Source organism: Zophobas morio, unplaced genomic scaffold, assembly GCF_036711695.1.
Source record: "Zophobas morio isolate AGI-343-1 ecotype UQ-CSIRO unplaced genomic scaffold, CSIRO_AGI_Zmor_V1 ptg000012l, whole genome shotgun sequence".
Taxonomy (NCBI): domain Eukaryota; kingdom Metazoa; phylum Arthropoda; class Insecta; order Coleoptera; family Tenebrionidae; genus Zophobas; species Zophobas morio.
Genome location: NW_026972117.1, coordinates 26,209,186 through 26,227,268, shown reverse-complemented (window position 1 = coordinate 26,227,268; position 18,083 = coordinate 26,209,186). Strand labels below are relative to the sequence as shown.

The 18,083-nt window shown below is 34.1% G+C and overlaps 2 protein-coding genes across 2 annotated transcripts; both read left to right on the top strand.

The window, feature by feature from the left end:
• Window positions 1-10,202: 10,202 nt before the first annotated feature.
• On the top strand, window positions 10,203-11,891 carry LOC135128457 (putative inorganic phosphate cotransporter). The gene is made up of 5 exons (XM_064055366.1): window positions 10,203-10,289; window positions 10,336-10,472; window positions 10,521-11,207; window positions 11,259-11,636; window positions 11,684-11,891. Exons 1-5 carry the CDS (start codon window positions 10,244-10,246, stop codon window positions 11,867-11,869), a joined length of 1,434 nt encoding a protein of 477 aa, XP_063911436.1. The 5' UTR covers window positions 10,203-10,243; the 3' UTR covers window positions 11,870-11,891.
• Window positions 11,892-12,949: 1,058 nt separating this feature from the next.
• Window positions 12,950-14,704, top strand: LOC135128243 (putative inorganic phosphate cotransporter). The gene is made up of 5 exons (XM_064055142.1): window positions 12,950-13,123; window positions 13,183-13,316; window positions 13,370-14,056; window positions 14,105-14,482; window positions 14,537-14,704. Exons 1-5 carry the CDS (start codon window positions 13,072-13,074, stop codon window positions 14,702-14,704), a joined length of 1,419 nt encoding a protein of 472 aa, XP_063911212.1. The 5' UTR covers window positions 12,950-13,071.
• Window positions 14,705-18,083: the final 3,379 nt, after the last annotated feature.

The following is an 18,083-nucleotide window of genomic DNA, read 5'->3' as shown; positions in this document are numbered from 1 at the left end:
TTGTTAAACAGACAATCTCCGAAACTACTGGACCGATTGTTATAAAATTTTGTAAGTATTTTAGAAATATCGTGTAGATTATAAAGAGCCAACCAAAATTTGCCCAATCATTTCCACCGATAATACGATGGCGTCCGCTATTTTTTTTTTTGTAGTAATAATAGGAATTAAATTTTATAAAATGGCATACTCCTGTACTTGTGGTTTATGAGTCCGCCTTGAGGCACCCAAATTTTCGTAAAAGATCGAAATTTTATGGTAACCTTTTATACTAGAATAAGTGTAGCTTTCACAAAGTTAATCATTTGTTTTTTGCTTAAGTGTGCAAGTTAGTGCAGCGAAGATCGGGCTCAATCGATTGTCACATGAACTTTTTCTTTCTTGCACTGTTAGCTCCGTGGTATAGGGGCTATTTTATTTATACCACTGGCACTGGTTTTTACGTTATAAAGGTTATCATAAATCAAAAATTGCAAAATTAAATTTTATCATTTTTGAAAGAAGCGCGATTTGTTGAACTGTACGTCAGAGGTAACAGTGCTTCTCTTGAAAGACCAAAATTTTTATTAACAAAATCAAGAACGGTATATCCCATTAATACTAAGTAATATCACAACATCTTTCAAACGGGGAAACTCACTAGAAATCGAGCATAGCCTTGTGCTTTATCAATGCATTTATATTTTTGGGGCAATTGTCAGTCCATTTCCCAACCTGGGTGGAGGAGAAGTGCACTCGTATAAACAAGTTTACAGAGTGTGTTTTCGTAACTTCGTAACATAATGTGGTCGAATCAAAAGAGAATGGGTGATTAAAATATGATACACTGATGAATTAAAAAAAAACAACTTTAGAGGAATCTGTAAAAAATATGTAGGGTATCATTAAAAAAAGTTCGATACCGAGAAAAATAAAATAAAATATATAGGGTAAATAATACCCTATATATTTTATTTTATTTTTCTCACAATAGAATGCAGATTCTTATTAATTGCCATCTAATTTACGTTTTTGTTGTGGAAGCAAAATATTAAATAAATCACACTATATACATACAAACATATATTGATATTTATTTCAAAAATTATGTTTTATTAAACTTAAAATTTTGATGCATTTCTATGCGCCATCTTATCCAAAGTTTAAAAGCTTGATTATCAGAAAAAGAATAGTAGCAGAAAAATGAGTTTTAAAGAACACTTAATATATAATTCATGCCTTTCAAAGGACATTCAGTCTGCGCCCGACAAGACTTTGCAATATCAGGGCTCTTATTAAAGCAACTATTACACGGTGCAACTCCCCTTGAAGGTATTCATTTTATCATAGCTCTGCTGCATTGCTCATTCAGTCTTTAAATTAAAACTTTTGCTCTTTTCATCTAATCCAAACGAAACTTTAAAATATAAAACTTAAAAACGCTAAGATTTGCTGAAAGACATTTTAACCCAACAACAAAATTCATTAGAAAATAAAGGAGAAATTCATCGAAATTAAATATTAGGAAACCTTTAGTTTATATAACACTTTATAAAAAAGTTTCAAATGCAAATTCGCTTAATACAAAACATGTGCTGCTTAGTAATATTGCTTCAAGTCAAATCTGAAACTCATCTTGAGTACCACTTAAAATGATTTTAGTGAAAAACAGTTAAATAGTATAACTTTAACATAATTTAAACACAGCATAACATAAAATGCAAACCGAAATCTACAGGCAACTCCACTTCGAACTCATTTCACTAAAAGGTTAGTTAAATAAACTTTGACCCAATCCATTAAACTATTAATACTTGTTGATAACAACATTCTTCCCATTGTTTAAATATTTCCTACTGCAATTTGAAGGCTAATTAAAATATTTCCGTTGATTCAAAAATTACAAAATAATGGATCATATGACAATATAAAATAAACTTTTAAGCTAAATAATTCGCCTGAATTTTTAGCACACTTATTGCTACGTTACTTTACTTTCAGTATATGCAACCTACGTTCAAATAAGTCATGGAAATATAATACTTTTATCGTCGTATAAAAATGCAAAGGCATAAAATGAAAAATTTTTGTCACAGCAATCAGGGATTTTACGTATTATGTCGGAGGGCTCAGCAGTGTCATGCATTAAACGGCGTAGCCCATATGTATAAATCTTGATGGTATCAGTAAACGCGTCATTTCAATGTTATATTGTTATGACGAATATCCCGTTGTGTTTTAACAATCTCGTCATGAAATACGGTTGATAGGATCGCTAGCCTCCCTTTCACCCGAAACATCTATATCGTAATCAAATGTGAAAAAAAGTCGGTGCATTTTTACCAGTCTCCTTTCAGATCACATTTGGTGGCTTTGAATATTTTAAAAAGAAGGGTCGCAGTGCGAAATAACAAAACTTTGAAATTGCAGCTTTTCCAAACGTCCAAGTTATTTCACGCATCGTAAATTCTCACGGTTGTGCGTTAGTTGATTTATTTTTTTTTTCGGGTTTCGTATGGCTCTACTTGCAAGAAGACGTTACCTGGTGCGTTTTTGCTACATTTAATAATTTTGCAAGATGGAAATTCTGTCAACATTTTCAAATGATTCACATTAAACGCTTGTGTCGATAATTCGCATATAAACAATGCACAGGCTTTTTTATAGTTGACATATAAGATAGGTGTAGATACGTACTATTTAAGTGCGTGTTTATGATAGAATTTATTAATGGAATAGTTTAGTGCACAGTTTAAGCCGACACAAGCTGTTAATTACTAAACATGCTTTGTTAGTTAAATTCAGCTTACGACGTCATAACTAATATGTATAACTAACTAATGATAATGAGATATACGTCCAAGAATTTAGAGCTCTTAATCTCATATATGAAAGTTGAGAAAATGTTGCTACAACAAGAATCGTGTTTTACATGCCAATTTAACTTGTTAATTAAAGCAATTTCGTCAAATCTGCAATTGTTTAACAGTTATAAAGTTATGTATTCAGACAAATCTCATAAAAAATGCTTTCTAATGATTTTTATTTCCTGAGAGTAAGCTAAGGAAGTATTGTAGTAAGGTCCATCCAACGAATAGCTAATTTCAATTTCAACGTTTCATGACCCCTACAGAGTAGAAAAAGTTTCCCGTTTCTGTCTTGTAATGGAAAACCTCACATGAAACATGCGCATAACATTCTTCTGTTTTTCAATTTCTTTTTTTAAACGTAAAATAGCAAAATAAAAGTTTTTTTTATTTAACCTTTATACCTAAGTTAATGTAAAAATATATGTGGACTATTAAAGTATGTGTTTATTTTAGACAGCGTTTATTCGGAAAAATTTTTTGGAGGAAGATAAACGAATACATCGATTTGCACGATACTTACGATAACCATCGTCTGCAAGACTTCAGAACCGAATGTGCAGTTTTAAAGTTAAATTGCAATATGTTATGTAACTGCGACTTTTTTGCCAAAAATCCTAATGTCGAAGACAAAAATTCAACACGGATTAATAAACCACAAGTGTATCTTATTTTATAAAATTCAAATAGGTTTTACTTATTATTGTAGAACTTGGAGATGACGGAAATTATGTGATGGAAACGCGACAATTTTGATTTTTTTTTCAAAAATCTGGATATTATGTATATTCAGCACGTATTCAGAAACTACAAGTGTAGGTATATTTTATTTTATACAATTTAAAACCCATTTACTACGTACAATTTTGACGTGACGTCATCATTTTCTTGGTGGGGACGATTAGTTAAAGTTTGGTGAGCGTTTTACCATCTACATGGTATTCAAAATACGCAGATAAAATTTAACAAGAATCGATCCAGTTAATTTGGAAGATTACGTATGATAATAATCCAGACATACGTATACACAGACAGATAAACAGGCGGAAACGGGAGACCTATTTTCTCGTATTCTAGGGGTCATGGCGCATTGAGAAAATATGAAAGTAACTGATGGACTTCACTACAAGATTTCCTAAGTTTTCGCTGGGCAAGTAAAAAGGACTGCTTCTTTCCTGACAATATAATAATTTTTTCATGTGAAGTATCTTTTTTACGTTAAGGCTCATTTCGAATTTATTCGAAAATTTGTTAATGTAATCGAGAGTAAGTAAATTTTATATCCTGTTGCGAGAACAAACATTTTTTAAGCCATGATAAACAAAGCCACTAATTATTTGAAAAAACATTGTTTTCATATCCGACAAAATTTATTTTTTCGGAGAATAATAGCTTGTAATTCATTTCATCGTGAATTCAAAAAATGTCTTCAAAAAATGTCATTTTCCCCACAAACCACTTTTTATTGTTTCACATCTACTTCATTATTTTATAGGCGAATTTTATACTAGTATGTAATTGAGACAATACATGGTATACTAATATATATATAAATTAGCACTCCAGGCCAAGTTGGCCCATGGCTTGGTTGATTGCTTCTCGCCATTCCTTCCTGTTCTTAAGTTTCTTCCTCCAGTTTGCAATATTCGCCTCTGCTAATTCTGCTATGTCCTTTGGTACATCTTCTTTCCACCGTGTTCTTGGTCGTCCTTGTCGACGTTTCCCTCCTATACCACTTTCCAAAAATTTCTTGGGTACTCTTTCTTTCTTCATTCTCATAACGTGTCCGAACCATCTTAATCGTTGTCCTTTTACAATTGCCACTATGTTCGGTTCATGATATACCTCTGCCAACTCATTGTTTGTTCTTCTTTCCCATCCATCTTCTGTTTTTTCCCTCCATATATTTTCCTGAGTACTTTTCTTTCCCATATCTTCAACATCTTTTGTGTATTTATTCCTAGTGTCCATGTCTCACTTGCGAAAATTACAATGGGACGAATAATTGTCTTGTAGACCCTTAATTTCAGACCTCTTGAAGAATTTCTGTTCATAATGTTCCTAAATGCGTAAATACTACGATTTCCGGCCATTATTCTGCTTTGGATTTCTCTTGTCATGTCTGGTTTCCTATAAAGTTCTGTGCCCAAATAGGTAAATGTTTCCACCTCCTTGAAGCGATACGTTTTTCCTGTATTTGTATTTACTCTTAATTCTCCTAGACTATCGTACTCTTTCTCAGTCCATGTCATTAGTTTTGTTTTATCTTCATTAATCTGCAGTCCCATTTTCTGCGCTTCTTCTTCCAGGTTTACCATAACTTTATGTAGTGCTGTCCTACTTCTTGTTAAAATTGCTACATCATCAGCAAAAGCTAGACACTGATGACTTTTGTGATTTAGCAACCCTGATCTATTCAAATTGGCTTTCCTAACCACGTATTCCAACGCACAATTAAATAGAATTGGCGAGAGGGGGTCCCCTTGCCGTAATCCTTCTTTCACTTTAAATTTTTTTGACAATTTTCCTTTGATTCTTACTCTATTGTCCGTGTCTTTTAAGGTGAGTTTTATCATCTTTATTAGCTTATTTTTCATACCTAGTTCTCTTAGAGCTTCATATAACTTTTCGCGCTTGATTCTATCATATGCTTGTTTGAAATCTACGAATAACACAAAAGTGTCTTTTTTATACTCAAAACCTTCTGCTTGTATCTCACCTAGTGTAAATATCTGGTCCACTACCGACCTGTTCGCCCTGAAGCCACCTTGGTACTCTCCAATTTCCTTCTCTACTTTTTTTATTACTTGGTCTTTTATATACGAGGCAAGAATTTTATAGACTACATTCAGAAGTGCTATTCCTCTATAGTTGGAGCATTTCATCTTATCCCCCTTTTTATGTACTGGAATGAGAATAGCTTCGCTCCAATCTTGTGGCATTTGTTCTTGCAGCCAAATTTGTTCTAAAAGTTTTTGTATCTTTTCTTCAAGCTTCTCTCCCTCGTATTTTAGTAATTCCGCCGTTATTTGATCTTCTCCCGGACTTTTGTTATTTTTTAATTTCTTTATTATTTCCTTTACTTCTCTTAGACTTGGTGCTTTCTCTTCTTCTTCACCATGTATATCTTCTTTGTTTAAATTTCTTCTATCATTCCTCCATTTTCTTCCCCATTTAGGAGTTCGTCGAAGTACCTCTGCCAGAGTTCTAAAATTGTTTCTTCATTTCCTACCAGTTCACCTTTTTCGTTTTTATAGAACACCGAACTTGATTGGTATCCTTTTTTTTCTTGTTTCAATCCTTGGTACATACTTCTTATCTCTTTATTTTTGTAGTTTTCTTCTATCTTGTCTAGTAGTCTTTCTTTATATTTTCTTTTCTTTTCGCGTAAGAGCCTTTTACATATTTTTCACTGTTCTTTGTATGCCATTAAATGTTCTTCTGTTTCACTTTTTAATACCTTCAATCTTAAAGTTGTCCTTTTTTCTAATTCTTCTTCACATTCCTTATCAAACCATCTGTTTCTTGAGTGCTTTGTGATGACGCTTTTTTATTCCATTTTTAACTTCCAACCATAAATCTTCTATATCTTCTGTATCTTACCTTTCACCTGCTACCCAATCATTCACCATTTCCAAATACCTCTTCTTCTCCTCCCCATTTTTCAATCTAATACACGTTTTTAAGTTTTTGCTTTCTTGGTTCTTCCTGTTTTTTGCAACTGGTACTATTTGCTTCATTTTTACTCCTACTAAGAAATGGTCTGTGTCCAGATCTGGTCCTCTATAACTTCTTACATCGGTTATACTTCTTTCTTCCATTCTTTCAATTAGGACATGGTCAATTTGATTTACAGTTTTTCCATCTGGTGCAATCCAGGTTCCTTTGTGTATTTCTTTTTTTTTGGAAATATGTACTTTTTATGATCATATCTTTCTCTCTAGCAAAGTCTATTAAAATCTGACAATGCATTGTTGTTTGTAACTTCATGTTTGCTATATTTTCCAATCGTTGGTCTAAACAATTCTTCTTGACCAATTTTTGCATTTAGATCTCCTAATACAATCTTCAAATCATATTTTTTTTATTTTTCCATGTTCCTTATCGAGCGTCTCATAAAATTCTTCTTTTACTTCTATATCTGTTTTTTCCGTTGGTGCATGTACATTTATAAGCGTAATCTTCTGAAATCTTCCTTTCAGCCTTAAGCAGCACATCCTATCTGATATCGCTTGAAAATGCAATATATGTTGCTTTACTTTTTTATGTACAATAAAGCCCGTGCCTCTAATTTTGCTTTTATCCCCACTATTAAAATATATATAGTCTTCTATTTCTATTATTTGATTCTCTTTTTGTTTTGTTTCTTGTATAGCTACTACATCAAAACTATATTTCCTAATTTCTCGCACTAACTTTTTCAACGCTCCTTCTTCATTGAGACCTCTGATATTCCACGGAGCCAATTTTACAATTTTCTCTCTTTTATTGTCTATTTTTTGTACTTTACCCATTCCCTTAATACTAGATTTCTTTTTGCTACCATTTTCTTTACTTTGTTCTCCCTTTTTATTTAAATCATATCCATAATCACTCCAGTCCATTTTGTGGTTATCTGCATCTACCTTAACCTGCTAATCTAGTTTTTTTGAGGCTTAAGCCTCTTTTCTTCGTTATGCCAAATGAAGGTGTTGCCGTCGCTTATTAATTTATTGTAGCCTAACTTGACTTTATGTCCCTTTTCTTTATGTTCTTTTGCCATTTTCCTTATCGCCGCTTGTATCTTTTGTTTGGGTCATCGTTGATATATATCTGCGTTCCCTTTAATCTCGCTTTAGATTTAAAGATTTCGATTTTCTTTGGAAGAGATTCTATCTCGCACACTATCATATCGTTAGCTATTTTGTTTGCTTTTTCAATTTTTACCTTTACGTTCATGCATTTCTCCATAAAGATTTCAATTGCTTCCCTCAAATTTCTTTCTTCGTAACTTCTATTTTCATTCCTGTAATTATTATATTGTTTCTTCTGTTTTTTCTATCCATGTATTCCACTTGTTTTGTTGCCACTTCCAAATGTTCTATTTTTTTGTTAGGCTCGCTATTTCAGTTTTCATATTCTGATTTTCTTCCCTAAGTAGTAAAATTTTTACAGCCCTGCTCGTACTCATACAGCCATATATTTTAAACATTTTAAATTATTATAAGTTGAAATGACAGCCAAAATTGATTCAGGCAAATTTTCACTCACAATTGCTGGTTCCTCAGTAATATAGTTTGCGCCACACTCATTTCAATACATCGAAAACGATAAATCGAAAAATCTAAATGACAAAACTAGACAACACAATAAGTGGTATGATAAGTCCCATGCTAACGTACGTTTCCAAGGCAATACGTCTAAAGCTCATACGATGTTTCTTCAAATATTGGACCTTCTAGAGTTTTTAGTAGTTTATAATAGTTATTTACAAGTGAGAAACAAATAAAATATTGAACAATACACGCAAGGTAACTGGTTTTTACTGGCTCCAGAAGGTGACTGGCCCCTTTTACCATGCTATTAATGTTAAATACTATATGATATCCCGTATAAGTTAAAATCAATATAAATATGCGTGTAGTGTTTTTTGTAATGGCGTAATAACATTGTATTAAAAACATTATCAATTTGGAAAGGTGACTCCATTTATTTTTTTGAGTCACCGGTATAAGCTATTCTAAACAACTGGTCGAAAGTTATTTTTACAAAACTTTCCTCGCCCGTGAAGTATAATAAAACATACCCAGCTTTTTCGAAAAATATAAAAATTTAATTTTCCGAATTTTATCATTTTTTATCCCTTTACATAAAGTTAGAATAAAAATCGACATAGACGTGGACAGACGGCAGACATCAGGCGACAGACGAAAACCTAAAAGTAGCCAGTCACCCGATTACAATACTTCCTTAGCTTCCGATCAGACAGCATAAACTTGAATACTAAACTCTAAGTACCATCTAAGTACTACTACGTTTTTCAGACGAACCCAAAATGGACCAAGACCGACAGTATTCTTTCTTCGTTCTTCTGGGGCTATATTGCCACTCAAACAATTGCTGGTCAACTGGGCGAACACTTTAGGCCTAAATGGTTCCTAGTCGGTACCACCGTACTAAGTTCAGTGTGCAACAACCTCCTTACAATAATGGCACAAATTTGGGGATCCACAGGAGTCATTATATGTAGAGTAATTCAAAGTCTCAATCGAGGGTTTGTTGTTGCGTAAAAGAACCACCGTTACCAACGTTGTATACTCAGGCATGGCTCTACGTGTAGTTACTTCCATCATCTTCACCGGTGCCATAGCAGAATCGAAATTAGGGTATCCACACCCTTTCTATATTTTAGGGGTTTGCTCTCCTTATAGAAGAACATTTCCACAGAGAAATGAAATCGCATCGATAGTAGAAATTCCCTGAACCGAAAAAAGAAAGTACTTGCCAAAATTGTTATTTTCAAGTTGTGACTAAATTGTTTTCAAGGTACTAAGACCATAGAAGTCGATCCTCAGCTCCCTTCCCTAGTGGGCAATCTTGGTAAGCCCCTATGGCGAAAACTGGAGTACTTTTACCCTACTCACTGAAATCCCAAACTTTTTCAGCAACATAATGAACTTTGACATCAATTCGGTGAGTACCGTTTCGTACTTTTCGTTATAATTTCTCGTAAATTATAGATTATAGAATTATCACTTATCAACGCTCCCCTACTTTTTTTGCAAGTTTTCGCAGACAAGTTGATTTCATTCAAAACACTCTCTGTTGGTACCACCAGTTGCCACTTCTAGTTTTTTTAATGCGGGTGAGTTTGTTAACATGACATGAGTAGTTCTCAACGATACTTGTACTATTCTTAAACTGACGATTAAGTATGGAAAGTGGTTCCCTATTTTGGCACCATTAACGGAGGAATTCCTTGGAAGTGATAAGGTCGAATTTTAACCACCTGTAGAACAAATGTGTGCATATTTTTGTTACTGACTGATCTAATTCTATGGGGGAAAGTATATTGGCTTACGACTGGGATTTACTGTCCTACCGGACTATTACGCAAGTTTTACTTCAGGAATAGTGAAAGCAAAAACGAAGACAGAAGGAAGGAAAAAGTGGAAACTACTCGTAGTATTGTAGAATAAAAAAGTTTGAAACTGTGTGTATTCTTGTTATTTTTCAACACCCGAATTTACAAACACTTAATACTTCAAGTACCTGCCATTGTTATTATCACAAACAGACAATTCATTACAAAATAATGCAAATCTAGATTCTGGTGATTAGATCTTATCAATACTCACAATACAAAAATCAGAAAGTTATCTTCTAAGATTTGATATTCTTACTGAGAAAGCGTGAACATGTGCGAAATAACAATGTCTCCAGAGGAGGAAGAATCTCAACCCAGTAAGTACCATTTTTTACAAAAAAACACAAATAAAATTTATTCTAGAATGTAAACTTGGGGTACGCCACATACAATTTGTTCTATTATTTTTGACACTAATAATGAACTATGGACAACGCACATCTATTTCCGTTGCCATAATAGCCATGACGGAAAAAACACCCCCTGGTCCAGATATACCCGTAAGTACTCAACCTCCCAAACACCCATCTATGTTTGAATTTTTGCAGACGTACCCACAGTGGAAAGATACCGATACCATCCTATCTTCATTTTTCTGGGGCTACATTGTCACCCAAGTAGGTGCCGGTCAACTAGGGGAACGCTTCGGCCCCAAGTGGTTTCTTGTCGGTACCATGGTACTAGGCTCTATTGTTATGTGCCTGACAACAGTAATGGCTCAAGGATGGGGCTCTGCGGGAGTTATAACCTGCCAGATCATTCAAGGTCTGAACCAAGGCTTTCTCTGCCCATGCGTTCACATTTTAGTAAGCCAGTGGGCACCACTTAACGAGAGAACAAGGTTTTCTACCATCGTGTACTCAGGACAAAGTTTGGGTATTGTCATTTCTATGCTCTCGACAGGTGCTATATCCGGCTCAAAACTTGGGTGGCCTTACGTGTTTTACTTCTATGGAGCTGGAGGGATCGTATGGGCTATTATTTTTGGAATGTTTGCCGCCAATTCGCCTGCTGACCACAAAAGTATTTCAGCTGAAGAAAGACGATACATCGAAAGTACGAATTCAGTGATCCAAACTAAAACAAAGATACCAACACCATGGTTGTCTATAGCCACTTCGCTTCCCTTCTGGGCAGCTTTAGCAGCCAGTTGTGCCGAAAATTGGGGTTCGTATACCCTCATCACTGAAATACCCAGCTTTATGGACAGTGTCATGAACTATGACATTAACTCGGTACGACTTTTGGTGCTATTTGATTTTATTTATTGGTTTTTCGTATTTTAGAATAGTCAATTGTCTGCGCTACCCTACATGGTCACCTTTTTCGTGAATTTCGTTTCGTCACCCATTTCCGATAAATTAATTTCTAGCAAAACTCTGTCCATTGGTACCACCAGGAAAATTTTTAACTCATTGGGGACTTTAGTTCCGGGTTGTGCACTTTTTGCTCTTGGGTTTATAGATAGTACGCAGAAAGGAGTAGCAGTGGGGCTGTTGGTGGTGTCTGTGGCGATGTCTGCCTGTGCGGATGCGGGAGGTTTCGTCAACACCATAGATTTAGCACCAAATCATGTTGGTACCCTCTTGGGGATAACCAATGGTACTGGCCAGATTTTTTCTATCTTGGCACCACTGACTGTAGGGTTTCTTGGAAGTGATAAGGTTTGTACATGGTGGTTGGTGAGGTACTATTAACACTTTTTTTGTAGACTGACCTTATGCTATGGAGAAAAGTGTTCTGGATAGCTGCCGGTATTTATGTTTTTTGTGGATTATTCTTCAATACTTTTGCTTCAGGGGAAGTACAGAAGTGGAACGACGTGAAAAGTACTGACAAATGTGAGACTGAAATTGAAGAAAAAAGTAACGAAAATTTGAAATTTCTTGGCGAATAAACGTAGATTCATATTGTAAAAAGTGTTGTTTTTTTTTTGTACTTATTTCATGTCGAACATAATATATATCAGTAATATAAAAAATTGGTAGAAGGTTATTTTGACAGAACTTCCTTCGCCCCTGAAATACAATAAAACATCCAGCTTTTTAAAGAAAATACAAACCTTTATTTTGCGAATTTTATTTTTTTTATGAGAATCCCTATAAGTTAACATAAAGATATGTACCTAATGTTAAAGTAAATGTTAAGAAGTCGGCTAAGTGTATGTTTCAAATGAGTTTTTCTTTTACAAAATTTTGTGATGACGTCATCAACATTTTAGCGAGGACACTTATATCAATTTGGATGGTGCACTGTAATAGTAATAATAACAGTATTTTCGAAGAAATGGAATGAAGCGTTCCTGATTTATTCAACAAAATAAATTGAGTCGGTCATTAATTTTTTTGGGTCACGCTATAACAACTCCAAAAAACATTAATGTAAAGATGAATCACAAAAATAGATTCATCATATTTTGCACACTTTCGGTAAGATTCATTGATTTTGAGATGACCTCATCAACTTTGAAACGTCTGCAAGATTTCAAAGTATTCGGTTTTGTTTTTGATTTGATCAACAAAAGAAACTGAGTCATTTATTACTTATTTTTGAGTCACCCTGTATAAGCAAAAAATATCAGTGGAATGATAAATTACAAATAGTGTACTCATCATATTTTCCACATTTGCGATAGGATAGATTCGGTAAAATTGTAAGATGACGACAACAATTTTTAAGGGGGATAAACAAATATATTTTGAGTAAAAATTTACCATACTTGCAACAACTTTGAAACGCCTGCCAGATTTCAAGCAACTTACATTATCGTCATCAAACAAAGTTTAATAACTTGAGAACAAAATGTTGAATGATAGTGAGACTTCCAACAGGTGACGACAGTGTCAGTGAACAAAGTTCTACTATCAGCAATAAATAAACAATTAACATCTTCAAGCACGTTCCACTCCTAATCTGTAAAATATTCATTATAAACAGTTTTTGTTCAAGTACCTATTGTTAGTACCGCAATATCAGCCCAATTCAACAGACTAATGCAAATTTTTAGTTCGCGTGATTAGATTATGCCAAACATACCTAATACGATAAAAATTTAGTGAGTGTTAAAATATCATACTAGTCTCTCTAAAGAGTGTGAAAATGACCGAAGTTAAAGTTACAATTGTTCCAGAGAAGGAAAAATCTGGACTAAGTAATTATGCATTAACATATTTAAAAACAATCACAGTACTACATGAATACTACTTTCAGAATATATTGGCGTCCGACACGTACAATTTGTTATAATATTCTTTGGTCTACTAATTTTTTATGGCCAACGCACCGCTCTGTCTGTTGCTATAATAGCAATGACGGACGAAAATCCACCAGATCCAAGCATACCTGTAAGTACCATATAGTTTTCCTAAATATTATCACAGTTCAAAATTTTTGACAGACTTATCCAGATTGGGACAACACAGATACAATTCTATCGTCGTTTTTTTGGGGTTACGTAGTTTTCCAGATTGGTGCTGGTCAAATCGGGGAGCACTTTGGCCCTAGGTACTTCGTCACTGGTACCATGATACTAGGATCAATTTTCAACGTTCTAATACCAGTAATGGCGCAAGCTGTAGGACCCACAGGAGTTATAGTCTGCCGAGTCATTCAAGGTCTGAATCAAGGTTTCCTCTACCCATCTACCCACGTTTTGATAAGTCAGTGGACACCACTGAGCGAAAGAACTAGAGTTTCTAGTATGGTATATTCTGGGTCGAGTTTGGGAATTGTTATCTCTATGATACTATCTGGTGCTATTGCTGACTCATCCCTCGGGTGGCCTTCCGTGTTCTACATTTATGGTTCCGCTGGAATAATTTGGGGCATTATTTTCGGAATATTTATAGTTAACTCTCCCTCAGAACACAAAACTATCACAGAGGAGGAAAGAAAGTACATCCAAAGCAGTAACTCCGTCACCAAAGACCAAAAGAAAGTACCAACACCGTGGAAATCCATCTTCACATCTCTACCCATATGGGCCATTTTCATAACAAGCTGCGCCCAAGCATGGGGTACCTTTACCCTCCTAACAGAAATCCCCAGTTTTCTGAACAGCGTGATGAATTTTGACATGAATTCGGTGAGTACCACCTTTAACAATTTCGCTTCTAAGATGCAAAAATTCCAGAATAGTCAACTATCAGCGCTCCCGTACTGCCTAATGTTTATAATAAACTTCGTGGCGTCCCCTATTTCTGATAAACTCATCTCGAATAAAACCGTATCGGTTATCACCGCAAGGAAAATTTGCAACTCCATTTCTTGTTTTATGCCAAGTGCGGCCTTATTTGCTTTGGGTTTTGTTGATGGTACTCAGCAAGAATTAGCGATGGCGATGTTGATAGTGGCGGTGGGTATGTCATCGGTTGCCAATTCTGGGGGTTTGGTCAACGTTATAGATCTGGCGCCGAACCATGCGGGTACTCTTTTTGGAATGACTAATGGGTGTTCGCAGATTTTTTCTATTATGGGACCGTTGACTGTCGGGTTTTTGGGAACTGATAAGGTAAGGGTATGAATGGTACTATAAATAGAGCTAAGTGGTATTTTGTGCTTACAGAAGGATCTTATTTTGTGGAGGAAGGTGTTCTGGTTGGCTTCTGGTATTTATTTGGGATGTGGGTTGTTTTATGTTATTTTTGCGAAGGGGGAAGTGCAGAAGTGGAACGATAAAGATAGTGATGAAGTCGAAAGCAAGAACAAAGAAAAAAGTAGTGAAAATTTTTGATTTTCTATTTATTTATTATTTGTATGTATAAAAATAAAAAAAAAATACTTAAAAGGAAGTTGTTTTGGTGCTTAGTGTGTGGATGAATTCGTGCAAATAAATTGATGACAACGATACATTTAAAATTTTTCGTTTTATCTAAAGTTTTCCATTTAATAAGTTTGAAGATTATTGTTGCAGAATTATCGTTAATAGAGTGCTCAAAAGATTCCTATGATTTTAATAGTTATCGATCACGTTTTAAGTATCACGAGAATGACCTGTGCGAAATAAAATCTGATGAAGATAAATATTTTGTAACCTTGATTTCCTTGTTTTCAAGGATTTAAAGCAACAACAGTAAAAATAATTTAAAAAATGGTCCAAGTTTATTTCGACAGAACTTTCCTTGTGCCTGAAGTACAGACCAACAAATACCGCTTTTTGAAAAATTATAAAATTTGATGTTGGGATTTTGATTTTTTTTAAGGAAACCCCTGAAAATTAAAATAAGCACGTATCCATGAGTTTTTATTGAATTTGGAATGACGTCATCAACATTTTTGTATGGACACTTACATCAGTTGGGATGCCTGCAGTATAATATTAATAACAACAGTGTGAGTCAGTAACTGGTTTTCGATTTAAACAATAAAATTAATTGACCCATTCATTAATTTTTTTAGTCACTCTGTGTAAGCAATTCTAAAAAATATGATTGCAATGATAAATCACAAGGATAGATTCATCATATTTTGCACACTTTAAATATTAATAAATGTTAAATATTATAAATAAACATTATTATAAAATTTTGATTTTTTTCCAAAAATCTGAATGTCTTGGGTAAAAATCTCAACACGGATTCATAAACTACACGTGTAGAATTATATTATTTTATTTTACTATGTACAATTTTGAGGTGACGTCACATTGTTGGTGGGGATGATTAGACAAAGTTTTGGTAGCGTTTTACCACCTACATGATATTCACAATAGATATAAAATTTAACAACAATCGGCCCGGTAGTGTCGGAGATTATGTGTCTAAAAAAATTAATACAGACGGCGGACAGATTTGCCAGCTTACGATACCTTAAAACATTTGCAGAACATTCGGTTTTAGAGGTTCGAGGTTTAATTGTAAAATATTGTTGAACAATTTTATTTTTTTCAAAAAATTTGGATGTGCAGAGTAGAAATTCAAGACGGATTCATAAACCACAAGCGTAGGAATATTTTATAAATCTTAAATACTACGCAAAATTTTCAGATGACGTCAGCACATTGTTGGTGGTGATGGTTAGAGAAAATAAGACGGTTAATATTTTATCAGTTACACGAAATCCTTACACACATAAATAGAGAGCGGATTTCTAGGTTTAATGCTTTTTGTGAAAAATGTAAGCACTTCAAAACTTTTTTATATCTGTAACTATGATACAATTTGGAGTCATTTGACACATTTTTTTTAATGCCTATTTGCTTTTTTTTTCAATTTTATGCGTATTAAAACTTATATGCTTATTTAATGCTTTTTTTCGACGAATATGAGTTTTAATGCATATTTTGTTCAAATGCCGGCCTTGTCGGGATGACAAATACTTGTTAGTTAGCCGTATCGTATCGTATGCATTTTACCTGGACTTGACCATTGAAGTACACTTATTCACGACCCTTTCTCTGAATAGGTTCCGGTCGTTTGGGTAATAAAATTTTATTATAGGATTGGAAAAATACTCCATAGATTTTATGACTTTAAATCCTTACTTCCGTTGATAATGAATTAAAGCTTTTAACCAGATGTTTTTTTCGGCATTTTACGGCAAGACCGTTGAAGATTTTCTAGAAAAAAGGATTATTGTACCCAACTACCTATCTTAAAATTTTTCTAATGGAAACTTTTAAGTAAATGAACCGTTTATTTCACAACCATCAGTCTATCCCATCTGTCGTAGTACAGTGTTATACGTGGTTCTCCCTTGTTACATGTTGAGTTCTTTTTGGTAATATTACTAATATTTTAAAAGAATGCCGAAAGTAAAATCGACGCCGGATGAGTGGATAAGGGATTTTCCAGAATTAAAATTAGAAAACAACAAAATATTCTGCAGAGCTTGTGTGAAAACCGTAAGCCCACTAATTTTTTCTTATCTATTTTCCTTTGTTAATCCTGTATATGTACGTTGTTTTAGATTCAAAGTGATAAAAAATATAAAGTGACCCAACATGTCAGAACGACTCTTCATGTAGAAAGGAAGAAAATGTTTGTAGATTCTAAAATTAAACAGCAGACCATACATGAATCTGTTGCATCTACTTCCACAAAAGATGAGCAGTTTCAGTTTAATTTCGGTTTATGTAAAATGATGATCCAGTCCTATATACCTTTAAAAAAATTGGAGAAAGGCCCTCTTCAAGAATTCCTTGAAAAACACTGCAATCGACATATTCCGGTTGAAAGTACCCTCCGAAAAAATTATGTAGGCCCAGTGTTTCAGCAAGTTTACAACGAAATTAAACATCGCATTGGAGATAATTATTTATGGTTCGCTGTCGATGAAACAACCGATAGTTGTGGAAGATACGTAGCAAGTTAAATTGTTAGAATCTTAAATGAAAATTTCCCTAGTCGAGGGTATGTAGTAAGTTTGAAAATGTTAGATAAACCAAATGGCAATACGATTACCAGATTTGTAAATGACAGTCTTACGTCACTATTTTTGACAAATGCCGTACCGGCGAATAAAATTTTATTGATGATCTCGGATGCAGCTCGTTATATGTTGAAAGCAGGAAATAATCTAAAAATATTGTACCCCAATTTAATTCACTCTACTTGCATTGCCCACGGTTTTAACAGAGTGGTTGAAGGAATACGTTTGCAGTTTCCTACTGTTAATAAATTAGTGGCAAATAGTAAAAAGATTTTTGTTAAAGCCCCACTAAGAGTGCAACATTTTAAGGAAAAATTTCCAAACATACCATTGCCCCCAGAGCCGATTATAACGAGGTGGGGAACATGGTTACAGGCCACATTTTATTATGACAAATATATCAAAGAATTTGAAAAAGTAGTTCCGGAGTTTAGCGAATATTCTTCTCAATCGATTAAAGATTGCATAAATATTTTGGAAAACAAAGATTTGCGACAAGATCTAGCTTTTCCAAGAAGCTATTATCAATTCGTATGTGAGGTAATAGAAAAGTTAGAAAAACCCAACATGTTGTTGGTAGATGCCATAAACTTAGTGAAAGAATTTAAACAACAAGCAAACGCACTAAGGGGTGATATTGGTACTAGAGTATCTAAAAAACTTGACGAAGTGTTAAATAAAAATGCAGGTTTCGGTGTTCTTTCCGACGTTGCTCGTGTTTTACAAGGCCAGAAGATGGAAAA